Here is a 14,458-nt window from a genome sequence, read left to right on the forward strand (position 1 = left end):
CAAGGGGGTTTTGGGGGGGTTCCCCCCCACCCCCTGTGAATTTTCTTTTAAAATTAATGGTTAAAATTTGGCATTGTAGAGCATACGTCTAAAAAAAAAAAAAACACATTGGTAAATAGCCAAACAGTTTGAAATTGGTGCTGGGGGGGTCCAGGGGGCAGGCATGACATTTTTTACTGGACATCTATGATAGATGTCCAATAAAAAGATACCATCCCTGTCCCCTGGGCTCCACAGCGCCTCAGAATGAGAGTTGATTTTGTTAGGTGGGTTGGTGAATTGAGCAACAAAGGCGTTTAGGCATTTTTAAAATGCCTTTGTTGTACAACCCTCCTTCCCCCTCTATCCACCACTTGCCAAAATCAGCTCAACAGAAACACACCCCCCCCCATAAACCAAGCATACACTATCCACACACATGCTTAAATTAGAAATAGATTAACATAAATGTATCTTCTGCAGGGGCCTGCGTTTGGGTGCTGAAATGCCCTGCTCCAGGCTGGTCTGTCCGTATGTGCGAGGATGCGCAGCAGCTCCCCCTCGCACATACAGACATTCAGTGCCCCAGCCAGCATTTCCAATGAGCGATACAATGCTGGCGAAGCAAAACGCCCCAGCACCGGCATGGCTGATGTTGGCATGTGCGGCTGGGGAACTAAACTGAACTGTCAAAGGGAAATAGTGTTTCCCTTTGACAGTTCAGCCAGCCCAGGAGCACCCTGGGTTGGCTCCGTAGCTCCTGCATAAGGGGTGAGGTGGCCACTGGGTGGGCACCCCCTCGCCATTATGGATGAGCCACCAGGCTTAGACTGGCCTATAGGTCAATGCCTGTAGCAAAAAATGCAAAATATTTGATTAGTTACTTCACTATGCAGTTAGTAATTTTGACCATTGTTGCTGAATAAATACTCTTTAAATATCGCAATTTACTTACATTTTAACACAACACACACCTTGGGTACTATTCAAATAGTCTGTGACTAAAGGAATGAATATCCATTTACAATTGCGGCCTACTGCCTGAGACAGTTTCATGCTTCAGCCCGACCATGTGAGCCGCCCCAGCCCATTTCTTCCAATCTACATTTCATGCTGGACTCTCACAGCCCTTCAGGGATGACAGTTTGAATACTGCTGCAAGTCTAAGGGGTTAATGAAGCAGATGCACCATCCAAGAGAGTAGCCACCAAAAAAGGGGCAGGAAGAGGCGCGGCTAAATTACTACTAAATGAGGAAGGCAGAATAAAGAGCGGGGATGAGGTTGATGAAAAATAACTAGGCCTATACTGAAATAGCGGCTCCCTAGGTTTCTTGTGTTGAGTGGATTCGGCTGCGTGCAGGAAGAGGACAGCACAACGTGCATTTAAGATGCACGGAAGCATGCATGGGTCCATGCGCCCTGCTGGTGAATGAGTATCGTGTGTGAATTGCTGCCGTATTTGATGCATGTTGGTTTTCCTTTCACATCATCATTGTAACGCTCGTGCCGAGGCAGTGACATCGTAGCGTTGTATACAAATAACAGATGTTTCTGTTACACAACGGTATTGTTTTTATCGACCTTAAAAAGATATCGGGCACAGTGGGCTCTTCGGGATTGCCATGTCGTACGTGTTGCACTTTGTTGTGAGGGCTCAGCAACTTACTGCCTGTCTGTTGTAGTTGTGAAAGGTTCTTCTCAGCATCCTAGCATTGGATACTTAATTCCAATGTTCTGCTGCTTAGTAAGCCATGAAACTGCTTTTATAGCTGTTGTTCGAGCAGCTGTTTGCCTCACATAACAGAAGGTGGGGGTGCGGTACAGTCCATTGCATTTATAAGGGCCCCCGTGGGATCTGCATGCTAATGTTGTCTTTCACTTTCATGGAAAGTAAGACTTCCTATTCGGGAAAAGCTGTTCTGATGAGAGGGCCTTTCTCAAAGCAGGGTTCACAAACTAAGCACAATTGGTTGCCGTAGAAAGGTTCGACTTACTGCTATTGTGTGCTGTCATATTTTCCTCCGCAGCACGGATAGATGGGAGGTTTGCCTCAGCGATGCTGTTCGTTTCTGAGAACGGTTCAACATGTGGTGCGCTTGGTGCTGGTTTGGTGGCCGGTTTGAATCCCCATAGCAATCGCAAACATTATCTTGCGCCTGATATTCAAAAAGGCAGAACTTGAGAGCATTTCATGACTTCTTATTTTGTAACCCGGCCCAGTTGGCAAATGGAGAATTCTGTCTGGAGAAAAAGGCTCCACTCTTGTAGCTATTGTGATGAATCTGATGATGTCGTCACTCCTTTCCTGGAGGTAACCTCCCATGTGGCCAGGGGATGGCAGCCGCTACCTGTTCCTGACCCTGGGGGTGGCTATTTGAGGGAGGGTCACATGAGGGGAGGCGACCCTCCGGGACTCCTCAAATGAAGATTACTAGACAGAAACAAAAGGAGAAGTCTAGTGTTTGGGGGAAGCTGATTAGCTCCAAGCATCGCCCTTCCTGGAAGCCTGAGTTTAAAAGTGAAGCAGCTGAAAGCAAAGGGAAATGTCCTCCAGGTACTAACCTGAGGCCTGCTTGACAAGCACTGCCTCAGCGGCGAACCGGAAAAAGAAGCCAGCGTTCAAACCCGAGACGGTATGCAGAGAGCTCTGGAGTGGTGGTGGCAAGAGAGGAAGCCGGCCATGACACTCTGACCCAGCTGGGTGAGCCGGTGAGCTGAAGGGACTTGATGCCGTGACTGGAGAAAACCGCCAGTGAGGAGAGGAGAAGCGGACAAGCAGGCTGTATACCGGCCTCTTGGGAGAGCATCGCCAGTAGCCAGCAGAGCTGCCAGAGAGACACACAGTGGGAATGGAAAGCCGAGTTAGGCTTCATTCTGGCGTGGAGAGAAAAAATAATACCGGTGAGCCCATGCTGGAGGGCCAGGCTGAAATACAGAGAGTGAAAAGAGTGAACTAACCAGAATGGGGGAGCAAGAGTCTCCTAGTTGAATTTTTTTTGTCATCTTCACAGTCACAGTACACCGGGGGAATTGAAAACAAGTAACATTTTGAAGTCTGAAAAAGAAAGGAACTTTGGTAAGACACGTGTCCCCTTGTCCTCAACAGTAATGAACAGTGAAACACAAGGTCCTGGCAGGAGATTATACCACATGTTTTGCAAATCTGTGACTTGCCCTCAAGTTGTGGTGTTTTAAAAGAAGAATCCCAAGGATGATTCATGCCCTTGGGATTGTGAATGTGGAAAAGAAGTGGGGGAAGAAGTCATTTTGCCCGGACTGGATTACTATACGAAGAGGGGTTATCCGTTTAGCTATAAAGAACTTGGATATACGTTTTAACGTGTGTTGTGGTGGAGAGAAACCTGGGGAAGGGAGTCCTTCCCTGGAACTGTGAACAATATCCATCTGGAACTTTTGTTGGATCTGTATTTTTGTTAGTTGAACTTGGGCATTTGTGCACTTTCAGAGCCAAAGACACTACACTTAGCACCTTAGAGTTACTTTTAGAATGTGAGGGCTAGGATAGGATTTTGGACACAGGACATTTTTGCTTTGGACATCTTGACACTGGACAGGCCCTTAACTTTGGTTGAGGTAGGGAAATACCTCCTAGATGAGGGACAGTGAGGCATGTTCCAACCCACTTTATTGTTTATTAAAAGTGTATACCAATCACAGTGAGTCATCTGTGTCCACCCTTGGTGTTCCCTGTATTGTTTTATGTGCAGTTAGAGACATAATGGTGACATGACATTATTTTGGTGCTAATGTATTGTTATTTTTTTATTGGTAAACAACTAAAGGTTTTAAAGTAGCTTTTCTGTGCCAAAAAATATTTGTTTTTTTAAACTAGAACGAAATAAAACGAAATCACACATGGGAGGAGTTATGGTGTTTGAGTTATGGTGTTTGAATCTTCAAAACAAGTAAGAGAATTAGCACTCAGCGCCATTACTTTTATCTGAAACACCATGAAATTCTACGGTATATTTTGTTTCATGCACAATTCAAAATATAATACAATAATTCATCACATACACATTTTCAAACATCCTTGTGAAATAGCAAAGGTCCAACAAAATTCATGTGTTTTTAAGTACCTTATTGGGAAAAATTCCCTTTAAGGAAAAATCTTTTTTCCCTATTAAAGACCACTAGAAAATGGCCTACATGTGTTTCTCATTGCGGGTGAAATAGATATAATCCCACTTGTATAAGCTTATGCAGAAACAGTGTTTTTAAAGAAAATGATGTAGTATTGCATCAAATCTAGGGAATGCAATAATCTAATACTATCATAGAACTCCAATGTTAAAAACTGTATACATCCGTATGGTTTGATTATTTTTGAATACTTGGTGTCTAAAGTCTTCCGTGCTATTGAACTCCATTTCTTTAATATACCATTTTAGCATTGCCATTTAAAATTGTGACTCATTGGATAATGTAAATCACAATTAAAAGGTGACTGCATTTGCTGCCTGGTGTTGGGTTGAACATTTATTGTATCCGCGATGATTCATACCTTTTAATAATATTATTTTTTTTAATATATATTGGGGTTGGCAGGCCCAGATTATTTCCCTGGGGATGCCTAAAAGGATAACTGACAATCCAGCCTCCACACTTCAAGGGCATGCTTGAGCACATTTATTTTTTATTTATTTGTATTTGTAAAGCGCACGTACAGCCCAAAGGCATCGAGGCGCTGTTGCAGCAGTTGTCTTATTTGCACATATTTGTCTTAGTTACGTGACTATGCTTGGCTCATGGTTACAGTGAGCAGGAGACATATGAAAGCGTTATTGCGAATGGAGATCATCATACAGTAGACATGATTTGGCTCTCGGTTACAGTGAGCAAGATACATTTTAGGTGTACAGAACACCCGTAGGCTGGTATGACAAATCAGCCATATTGAGATCCGCGAATCAAGGCCCTTAGGTGAACAGCATTGTTTTGATAGCTTTCCTGAAAGCAAGGTGCAATTCAAGTTTTCTGGCTGGGGGAGGGAGGGCATTCCAGTGTGAGGCTGCCAGTACTGGAAAGCTGGAGCCTCCTGCTCGCATTCTCTTAGATTTAGGCACAGAAATCATGTTCGTGTAGGCTATTCTGGTAGGTCTGGTGGGTACCTACTTAACAACTCTTTGTGCTAAGTATAGGGGTGCACGGTTGTTGATGCACTTGTGTGTTAGAGCAAGGGCTTTAAAGACTATCCTCTCTTTAATGGGTAGCCAGTGAGCTTGCTTTCTGGTCTCCAAAATGTGTTCCCTTTTAGAAATGCCAGTAGCTGCCCTAAGGGCGGTATTCTGGACTATCTGCAGTTTGGAGAGGTTTTTGTTGGAGGTCCCTAGGTAGAGGGCATTACAGTAGTCTAATCTGGATCCGATTATGGCTCTTGTAATGGTGAGGCAGTTGATCTTTGAGAGATGAGGTCTGGCTGCGTTAATTAGTTTGGAGTGATGGGCAGAGGTCGAGGCAATGGCATTGACCTGCCTATTCATCGAGAGGTCTCAGTCCAGGTAGACGCCCAGTGTCTTTACAGCTTGTGATACTGGGATAAACAAGTGGTCAATAGTGAATGAACTGTATTGTTTGTTCATTTTTTTGAGTGTGGCCGGTGAACCTATTATCGGGAGCTCGGTTTTCTCCCCATTGAGGCATAACCAATTCTCGGCCATCCAGGTTTGGATAGTGGAATAGATGGCCTCGAGGGTGGCCGAATCGGCTCCATAGTCACCTGTGAGTGGAATGAGGACCTGTGTGTCTTCAGCATAGTTGGTATATGTGATGCCCAAGGCGTCCAATATTTGGAACAGGGGCCTTTTAAACAGGTTATAGAGGGTGGGAGAAATGCAGGATCCCTTTGGGACTCCACATTTGAAGAGGCTTGGGAGGGCACAGGCTGAGTCCGAGAAGCCTTTCATAACCCTTTCCTGAAGGAACGAGGTGATCCAAGCAATGGCTGTAGTGGAAAAGTTGGCACTAGTGGACAAGTGGTGGCAGCGGGTATTATGGTCCACTAGGTCAAATGCCGCTGATAGATCAAGGAGCAGGAGAAGAGCGTGTTTTCCGGCGTCTCTCAGGTCATCCATTTGATTCTTTAGGTCTAGGAGGGCAGTTTCGGTGCTGTGTCCTGGACGGAATCCTGACTGCCTAGGGCCAAGCACATTATTTTCCTTCAAGAACTTTTGGATTTGCAAATAGGCTGCTTTGTCCAGAATTTTTAGAAGGAAGGGGACTGTTGTGATGGGTCTATAGTTTCCTGGGATGGTAGGGTCAAGGGTCGGCTTTTTAAGGAGAGGGCGAACCCATGCTTCCTTGAGACTAGTGGGGACATGGCCGGATTGGAAAGAGGCGTTAATGAACGCTGTGATGAAGGGGGCAAGGGGGAGGGTGCATTCTTTGATAAGTTGTGCTGGGCAAGCATCCCCCTTGCAGGATGATGGTTTAATTGAGTTGAGGAGAGTGATAACCTCTTGTTCGCTCATGTCCTTGAACTCAAATGAGGGGGAGACAACGCTAGCAGAGGTCCGAGAATGAGATATCTGGTGACTCAGGGCTTGTTGATGGGCTAGGATTTTGTTCTGGAGCATGTTGAGCTTGTCCAACATAGCCGTTTGGATTTTGTTGCACCAATCTTCATCCTTTTGGAGTGTTGGTGGTGGGGTTGTGGGAGTTTCCAGCTCCCTGAAAATGGCAAAGATTTCCTTGGTGTCGGATTTTGCATTTGCTATCCTAGAGTTGAAGGAAGAGGTTTTTGCTTTAATAATTGCCGCTTTATATTCTTTGGATATAGCCTTGAAGGTGGACTTGGTGGCGTCATTGGTTTTTGCTTTCCAATGGGAGAGCGCTTTCCTTTTTTTGGCACTGAGGTCGTATAGCTCTTTTTTGGTGAACCAGGTGTTGGAATGCTTGGACCGCTTGGCCTTTTTCAAGGTAAGGGGGGCGATTGCATCCACTGCCTGAGAGATGACCACTTCAGCAAGGGTTTCTTGGTCATTGGAGCCAGGGGCCTGGAGGGCCGGAACTAACAGATAAGGGTGTAAGCCTTTCTTTAGTTGGTTGCCGGGCACTTCTTGCCATATCAGCAAGTAGGGGGGTCAGTTTGAGTTGGTCCCTGGAGACCTTAATTTCAAACATGATAGAATGGTGATCAGACCATGGAATGGGAGAAACGTCTGTGACTCTGATGGAGCAGTTGTGATGAGCAACCCAGTTGAGGGTGCAGCCTTTGCTATGTGTGGGTACTTTGATGGCCTGAGTGAACCCTAGGGTGGATAAGGCTTTACTAAGGGAGGCTGCCTGTGTATCATTAGGGTCGTTGAAGCCCAGATTGAAGTCTCCTAGGAGAATGGATTGGGATGTTTTCTTTAAATTGTGTGAGAGCATGGATTAGTGCATCTTGGAAGTCTGCCACAGGCCCAGGTGGTCTATAGATGATGTGGATTGCAATGGTGGAGTTTGCGGAGACCTTGACATTGAGAGGAAGGTAGTCACAGTTAAGGCTAAGATCCCCTTCTAGTTGTCTTATGGCAATAGAGTTTTTTGCAATTAGGGCTACCCCTCCTCCTTTGTGGAGGGGGCAGTCGTGTCTAAAGATATTGTAGCCTGGGGGCATGGGCAAGCCGAGTGCAGGTCCTGCGGAATCAGCGAGCCAGGTTTCGGTAATCATTAGAAGGTCAATGTTGCTGCTTTGGATGAGATCTAGAACATCCAGTGCATGTGCGGGTAGGGAGCGTGCATTGATGAGGGCACATTGGAAGGGAGCAACAGGGGCGGCCCTGTAAGAGGGGCTAGGTATAGAGCTGCTCCCTATAGGGGCAGTGTGCAGGTCAGGCTGTGCAAAGGTACATTCAGGCATAACAACAACACTCTCCGTAGGGGCAGTGGGCATAGGCAGGTCAGGCTGTGCAAAGGTACATTCAGGCATAACAACACTCCCTGTAGGGGCAGTGGGCATAGGCAGGTCAGGCTGTGCAAAGGTACATTCAGGCATAACAACACTCCCTGTAGGGGCAGTGGGCATAGGCAGGTCAGGCTGTGCATAGGAACATTGAGGCAGAACAACACTTCCCGTAGGTGCAGTGGGCATAGGCATGTGGGGCTGTGCATAGGTACGATTAGTCACATCACACAGCAATGCTATGACTAATTCTAGTACCAACCTCCAAGTACAGGACATGCTTGCACTGGACAATTCTCACCAGGCCACTTCTGATCAGCATTCTATTGATCTACTGCAAATGACTATGCATGTTCCCTTAGTAACTGTCAACTATCCGCTCCCTCGTTTCTTCCCAGCAGTTTTTTTTATCCTCTGCCCCTTTTTCTCATTCTCTAACATTTTTCTCCCTCTCCTTTTTTATTCCCACCGTGATCTCGTTAAGCCAGGTTTAAACCTAATACACTGCTTTCTGGTTAAGTCCTGGTGCCAACCACTGTGGAGGTGTTTGGCGCATTAGAAAAGCTTATTAAAGTTAGATTAGTGCATATGGTTATGTTTTAGGTTAAATCTAGTAAATTTTGTAGATTATTGGGTTATGGTTTGCAATTTACTTTAAAATCTATCTTAAACAATTGTATTGTTTGTAACCCATTGACCTAAGCTGTAAATACTGTTGCATTCGTTATTCCCTGTTGAAAATGAGAAATAGAGTTTTAAAAAAAAATCTAATTGTATTTTGAATCTGGGTTATAAATTAAATCAAGTATTTCTTTGATGTGTTTTTTTTTAAAAAAAAAGCTTATTAAAATAACCTGCCTCCATCCTCACTCTTGTTGCTTAACAGCTCGCGGTCTGGTGAGGTTATGATTGTGTAATAGTGCGTGTGTTTGTGTGTGCGCAACATATTTAAAAACAAAACGCACCACTAAGCCATTTCAGCCCTCTTGGGAATATGACATCAACACACAGGTGGCATTCGGACAGCACCACCTGTGCACCTTGAGGGGGAGGACAGAACTGTTCAAACTTGATATCTGGGCTTCTTTTCTGGTATAGAATATCTCTCTCAATAGTGTTGCTTACAAGGTCCTATTATCTAATGCATAAGCTTTATTTGACATAATGCTTTAAAAGGCGATACAATACAAACTTAAACCAATAAGCTTGCCTTAAAATGTGAAGGAGCAGCTCAAATCTGACGTTAAGCAGTGTTTTATTTGCATATGCGCGGGGGAGGGTGGATGGATTGAGCAAGTGACCCGTTTCATCTAGCACACTAAGGTTTCTTTGAGCGGTAGTTGCCCTTATTAAGAAGCATGCGCTGTTTTCTATTGGCTGTGCATTAGTTGCTTGCAATGTGTTCATATTAAGACCGTCTTTGAAGCTGTCTGTCCCCCTCTGCTGTGTAATACCAATAAATCCTAGTCAATTACATGCATGTGTATACCATGAAAGTGTGGTATGAATCTTAAAGGCGTTTTCCCCTCTTCATTCAATCAGATGAGCAGCGTGAAGAGGCTCCGTCCACGGCTCAGCGCCATACTCTTCAAGCTTCAATTTGACGAGCAGGTGAACAACATCAAACCTGACATCATGGCTGTCAGCACCGCCTGTGAGGAGATAAGGAAGAGCAAAGGCTTTAGCAAGTTGCTGGAGCTGGTCCTGCTAATGGGAAACTATATGAATACCGGCTCTCGAAACGCGCAGACCTTCGGATTCAGCCTGAGCTCTCTGTGCAAAGTGAGTGACAGCGCTACTGTGCATGCTGACAGCGCGTTCACTGCGCCCCCTTGTCCGCGAGGGGCCACTGCAAATAGTTCCTTGCTTCCAATCATAATCCTGGAATCAACTCTTTACACTTCTATTCTGTGTCTCCCCTTGCCCTAAATACCCCGCAGTATACAGATGTGTCTGCATTAATCATAGCCAGTGCACTATAGCTCTAAAAAAAGACCTTATTGTGCAACAAGACCGTATTGGTGAGCACAGTGGCACCCTCTAACCATATAGTGTGGGACGGCATCCATATAAAACATAATTTTTGGGCAGACACGAATTCCAGCAAGCAAGGTATTCTAAGTGTTTGTCCATGAAATGAATGTCTTAGTCCTATACATCAGCCATCCATTTGCTTCACATTCTGTTTTAAGATAGCGTCTTAAGAAACGTAAAATCTGAATCACAATCCTCGATGATAATGATGTGTTACATTATATAGCGCTTAAGCCTAAGCACTGTACATCAAATATATTTACATACATCATCCCCACCCAGGTTGCTACTCATTTATCGACCTCGGAGGGATGAAAGGCTGAGTTGGTCTTGCTGGGATTCTAACCACACAGATCACAACGGCAAGCATTCAACCCGCTGAGCTACCTTAAAGGCTGAAAAGATAGTGCATCACTGATGCAGGTCTAGTGACTTAACAATGAAGTTAGGGAGTTAAGATAGTCTAAATCTCACAGAAATGTAACCTGGACCGCCGTGGGTGACCTTTTCATAATGGCGATAGGGCGGCGACCCTCTCCCCATTATGTAGTAGCCAAGCAACCCCAGTTGAAATATTGAGCCCTCTTTTTCATTATTAACAAGCATTTGAGGCTATGCTGCTGGTCTGTCGTTCTACAGTGTTAGGAAACGGTGTTTTCTCTTTTCCAGTATTTCCCCTGCATGCATGATAAATAGGCCATACAAGGCGGGGGTGTTCTGTTTCCAGCGCGAGACAATGTGATGTACTGAAGGCCCACTTGTGCGTAGCGAGCACTCCTGTGCACATTTAGGGGACTTGGGGGCAGTGGGACGATGGTGCTCTGGTTCCTCAGATTGCATTTCTATATGTGTGGATAATTTATGGGTTTATATATAATTGTGCATGGCGGACCGTGTGGGGGGGGTCACTACAATGGTGCATCGGCAGCATGCACTGATATGTTTTCTTACAGTGATATAGGTTTTTTTCTGCCATTGTACGCAAAGCGAACATGAGTTCTTACATGATGTTGGGGGGGGGGGGCGAGGGGGTGGAGACTAGATTGGCACAGTAAGTATGGGCATGTTTTTTTTTTATTTTTGTTTTTGTAATGGCCACAGCATTTTTACTCCATTATAGGCAAAGCTAATACGAGTGTTCTTATATGGAGGTGCACGTGGGTGCAGGCAGCATTTTGTAATGGCATTGTGGGTGTTTCAGAAGGCATACTACCCTGAGCTTTTTAAAATTTTTAATACAAAATGATGCTGGTAATTCTGCAAGATATGCTAATTGGACCTCACCTTCATAATGCTTCATACTGAGTAGTGCAAACATGTAACTCTGGTGGGTTACAAGTCGTTAACCTGCTTTCAATGGATTGCTTTTCTCCCGTAGATTCCTCATCTTGATATATATTAATCATCCTGCTCTGCTGTCGACCCGTCTCATCTGGTTATCGATCGTCTGCTCCGGAAGTGACGTCGGGAGATATATATATATATATATATATATATATATATATATATATATATATTGCGTCACTATGCACCATACCTCAGTTACTTTTTTCTGCCTGCTTGCACGCTGTGTCAGGAACACGACTCGAGTATACTCAACGCTCTTTTTGTATTGTTTGTACGTTTTTCCTCCAAAACCTTGACGCAATGCCGTCTAACAGGTTTTCGGGCTTCAAGCGATGCCGCGATTGTAAGGCCAAAATTTCTGACCGACATCCATAACGTCTGTCTATGGTGTCTAGGTGTTAGTCACGACTCGGAGGCCTGCACATTGTGTGCAAAGATACTACTGAAATCCCAACATGAAAGCGCCGGGAAACTGGCCTTGGGCTGAGACTGAGGAGCCCACTCGCAACAAGGGGAAGGAACGACATCGCAAGAAAACCAAGAAACGGCCCCATTACAGGAGCCATTCCTTGTTGTCTTTCTTACGGAACAAGCGGCACCACCCCTATTGATGTGAATCCAGCTTTTCATCGGATAAGAGGTAAGCCCGCGGCAGGACCGACCATTCGGGAAGAGTGGGAACATTTTAAAACTTCAAAGCTAGAAATGTTTGAGGAAAGCTACTATAGGTGCGGCTTCAGCCCCTGACCAGCAAGCTTTGGTGGTAAAAGAGGCACTTGGTCCTCCCGACCCCAAGCCAGTCCCTCTGTTGACATCGAGCGTTGCGCCTACCAGGCATGAGTCGCCGGAGGGCTGTAAGGCTGAGGCACATGATTCCCATCGGTTATCCGAGCATCCCTCAGCACCAAAAGAACCTTCAGCATCGAAAGCTTCTTATTTGAAATCTACTCTTAAGCTATCGGCACGGACAGTTGGCGACGGTTCATTTGTGCTGCTGTCGAGATCGGGTTTGTTTGATTCAATGCATTCCATATTCGGTGTGTATGATCCCGAGGACTCAGTCGACCCCATCTATACGGGTGCGGTGTCGTCGATTTCTTTCAATGACCAGGACAATTTATTGGCCCTAGCTCAGGGTCTACACGAAGCCAGTGGTCTGGATACTTCCCCACACCTAGAGTTGTAACGAAACCAGCCCTGTACCCATGCTAATATCAAGTTCAAGGATCTGGTTCACAGGGTTGTAAACCCCCTTGGGTTGAAGGCGTTCACCACACCTCTTCAGGGGTATGAGCTCACTGACATTTTATAACATGCCATTCAATCCAGCCATTGCGGACCCTTTAGCTTCCTTATGGCAGCACCCATGTACCATTCCTCTTGTGAATGATAATTTTACAGGGAAGTATAGGCAGGCAAGAGGAGACCCTTTTTTCCTCGCTCCGCACCCTTCCCTGGAACGGTTGGTTATACTAGACTAGACTAGAAGTGCTGCAAGGCATTGCTCAACCACTGACTCAACTGCTAGGGAAGACAGACTCATCCCATCTTAAAGGCAGGAAAGCAATTAGAAGTCTGGCTCAAAACACTGAAGCCTGAGGAACAAACATTGATGGTATTTGAAGTGTTTCTGCTCCGTTGTCCTGCCTTAAATAGCACTAGTGACCTTTAGCACTCCACTCTATAAGACATCTTCTTTTGGCTTTGACATTGCTGCTGTAGTTCTTTGCTGTTTGCCCAGTCGTCCAAGAGTCACCCTTTCATTGCAAAGTGTGCGTTTTGTGTTCTCTTTTGCAGGGGTGTGTAAGTAGTGTTCTTATTAGTTGTAGATACTTTTAGTTTGATTAAGGTTTTGTTTTTTTATAGAACCTTGATTTGACATTTCTTTTATTTTGGTGTCCCTCCTGAAGAGTGGAGCCCGCCATCCGCTAATGCTAACTAATAGAAGCACATGAGGTATACTTGTTGGACAATGCCTGTTTCACCTTCATGTTTGCAATCACAGCTGGTTTAGCAGTAGTGTGGGGCCCAGTAGGAGTTTTATTCACTACTCATCCCTCTTCTGCAGATTGGCAGCAGTCCTTTCGTCACAGTCCCCCAAGACCCAAAGACATTCTCTGATGAAGTCACATGTGCCCGCAGCCTTTGAGTCTTGCAGGCAGATGCCCCCCCATGCCTGTCTCTCTCTTTGGTGTGGTTAACTCCCGTCATGTCCTTGAGGGCTGCTGTTGCTTTTCAGCACTATTGTGTTTTTTTTTTAGGGCTTACCTGCTGTGAGAGGATGCTCTATGTCCACGGATCTGAAGAAACTGCTTATTGTGAATCTATATCTTACTATGAAATTAAATGGAGAAAAATGTAAAGAAGAGTAGGTAAAAATGATCTCTGATCGCGCACTATAAATGTTCATATTAAAACCTGCATTCTCTCTCCCTGAGGTTTGCGTTCATCTTAATTTGGAAGCAGATGAAATGTCATGGCCGGTGCTGCACATGTTTTTTTGTCTTTTTAAAGATAGCCACATGTTGCAGTTTTAAGTCAAGCCTGGGGGCAGTTCATACAGGGAGAGAAACCAACATTATCACCCAGGGCAAAAAAATGGCCAGCAGCTTGGTCTTATTTCGCACCTGGTTCTAGCCAAGGAGAGCTGAGTTAGCTTGAAACCAACAGCTGCCAGGAGCTACTTTTGACTCCTGTGGCAAGTGGTCTTATACAAATCTAGCTATGTGAAACTAACTGTGTATGCTTGGGGATGTGTATAAAGGAGAATGAAGAACACAACGAAGGGACATTTAGCGCATATTGTGTATAATATAAAATGGACAAAAGGTACCGTTTACATCGGGCGCAAAGTTAGATTTGCTGCGCACTCTGTACTAGCGCCTGGTTGCCCAAAGACAGCTCCTGCCTACCTGCTTATGCCTGATACCCGGGAGCTGCTTTTTGCTCCTGGTGAACAAATCCCAATTTCGATCCCTGTCACCATAATGTAATCTCCTCCGGAATCCGTTGTCTGAAAGTACATTGGGCCTCATTCCGAGTACGGCGCTAACCAATGGCGCTATTAACGCCTTGGCTGACGCCGTACCCGGACCGGCAGCGCCTTGGTGGATGGCGGAATTACCACCCCATTCCAAGGTTGGCGGGGCGGTAATTCCCCATTCACCAAGGCTCTTCCCCATTCCCAAATG

At 45.3% G+C, this 14,458-nt stretch overlaps 1 protein-coding gene across 7 annotated transcripts in view; it reads left to right on the plus strand.

The window, feature by feature from the left end:
• The window catches only part of DIAPH3 (diaphanous related formin 3), a 2,562,783-nt gene that overhangs the window by 1,543,294 nt on the left and 1,005,031 nt on the right, over nucleotides 1-14,458 (plus strand). For all 7 annotated transcript variants that reach the window (XM_069640497.1, XM_069640493.1, XM_069640496.1 and 4 more), the window contains one exon: nucleotides 9,429-9,668. In XM_069640497.1, the coding sequence (XP_069496598.1) occupies nucleotides 9,429-9,668 (240 nt within the window). The remainder of the gene's footprint in view (nucleotides 1-9,428; nucleotides 9,669-14,458) is intronic.

The sequence above is a fragment of the Ambystoma mexicanum genome, chromosome 7q, assembly GCF_040938575.1.
Source record: "Ambystoma mexicanum isolate Mex_15411 chromosome 7q, UKY_AmexF1_1, whole genome shotgun sequence".
NCBI lineage: Eukaryota > Metazoa > Chordata > Amphibia > Caudata > Ambystomatidae > Ambystoma > Ambystoma mexicanum.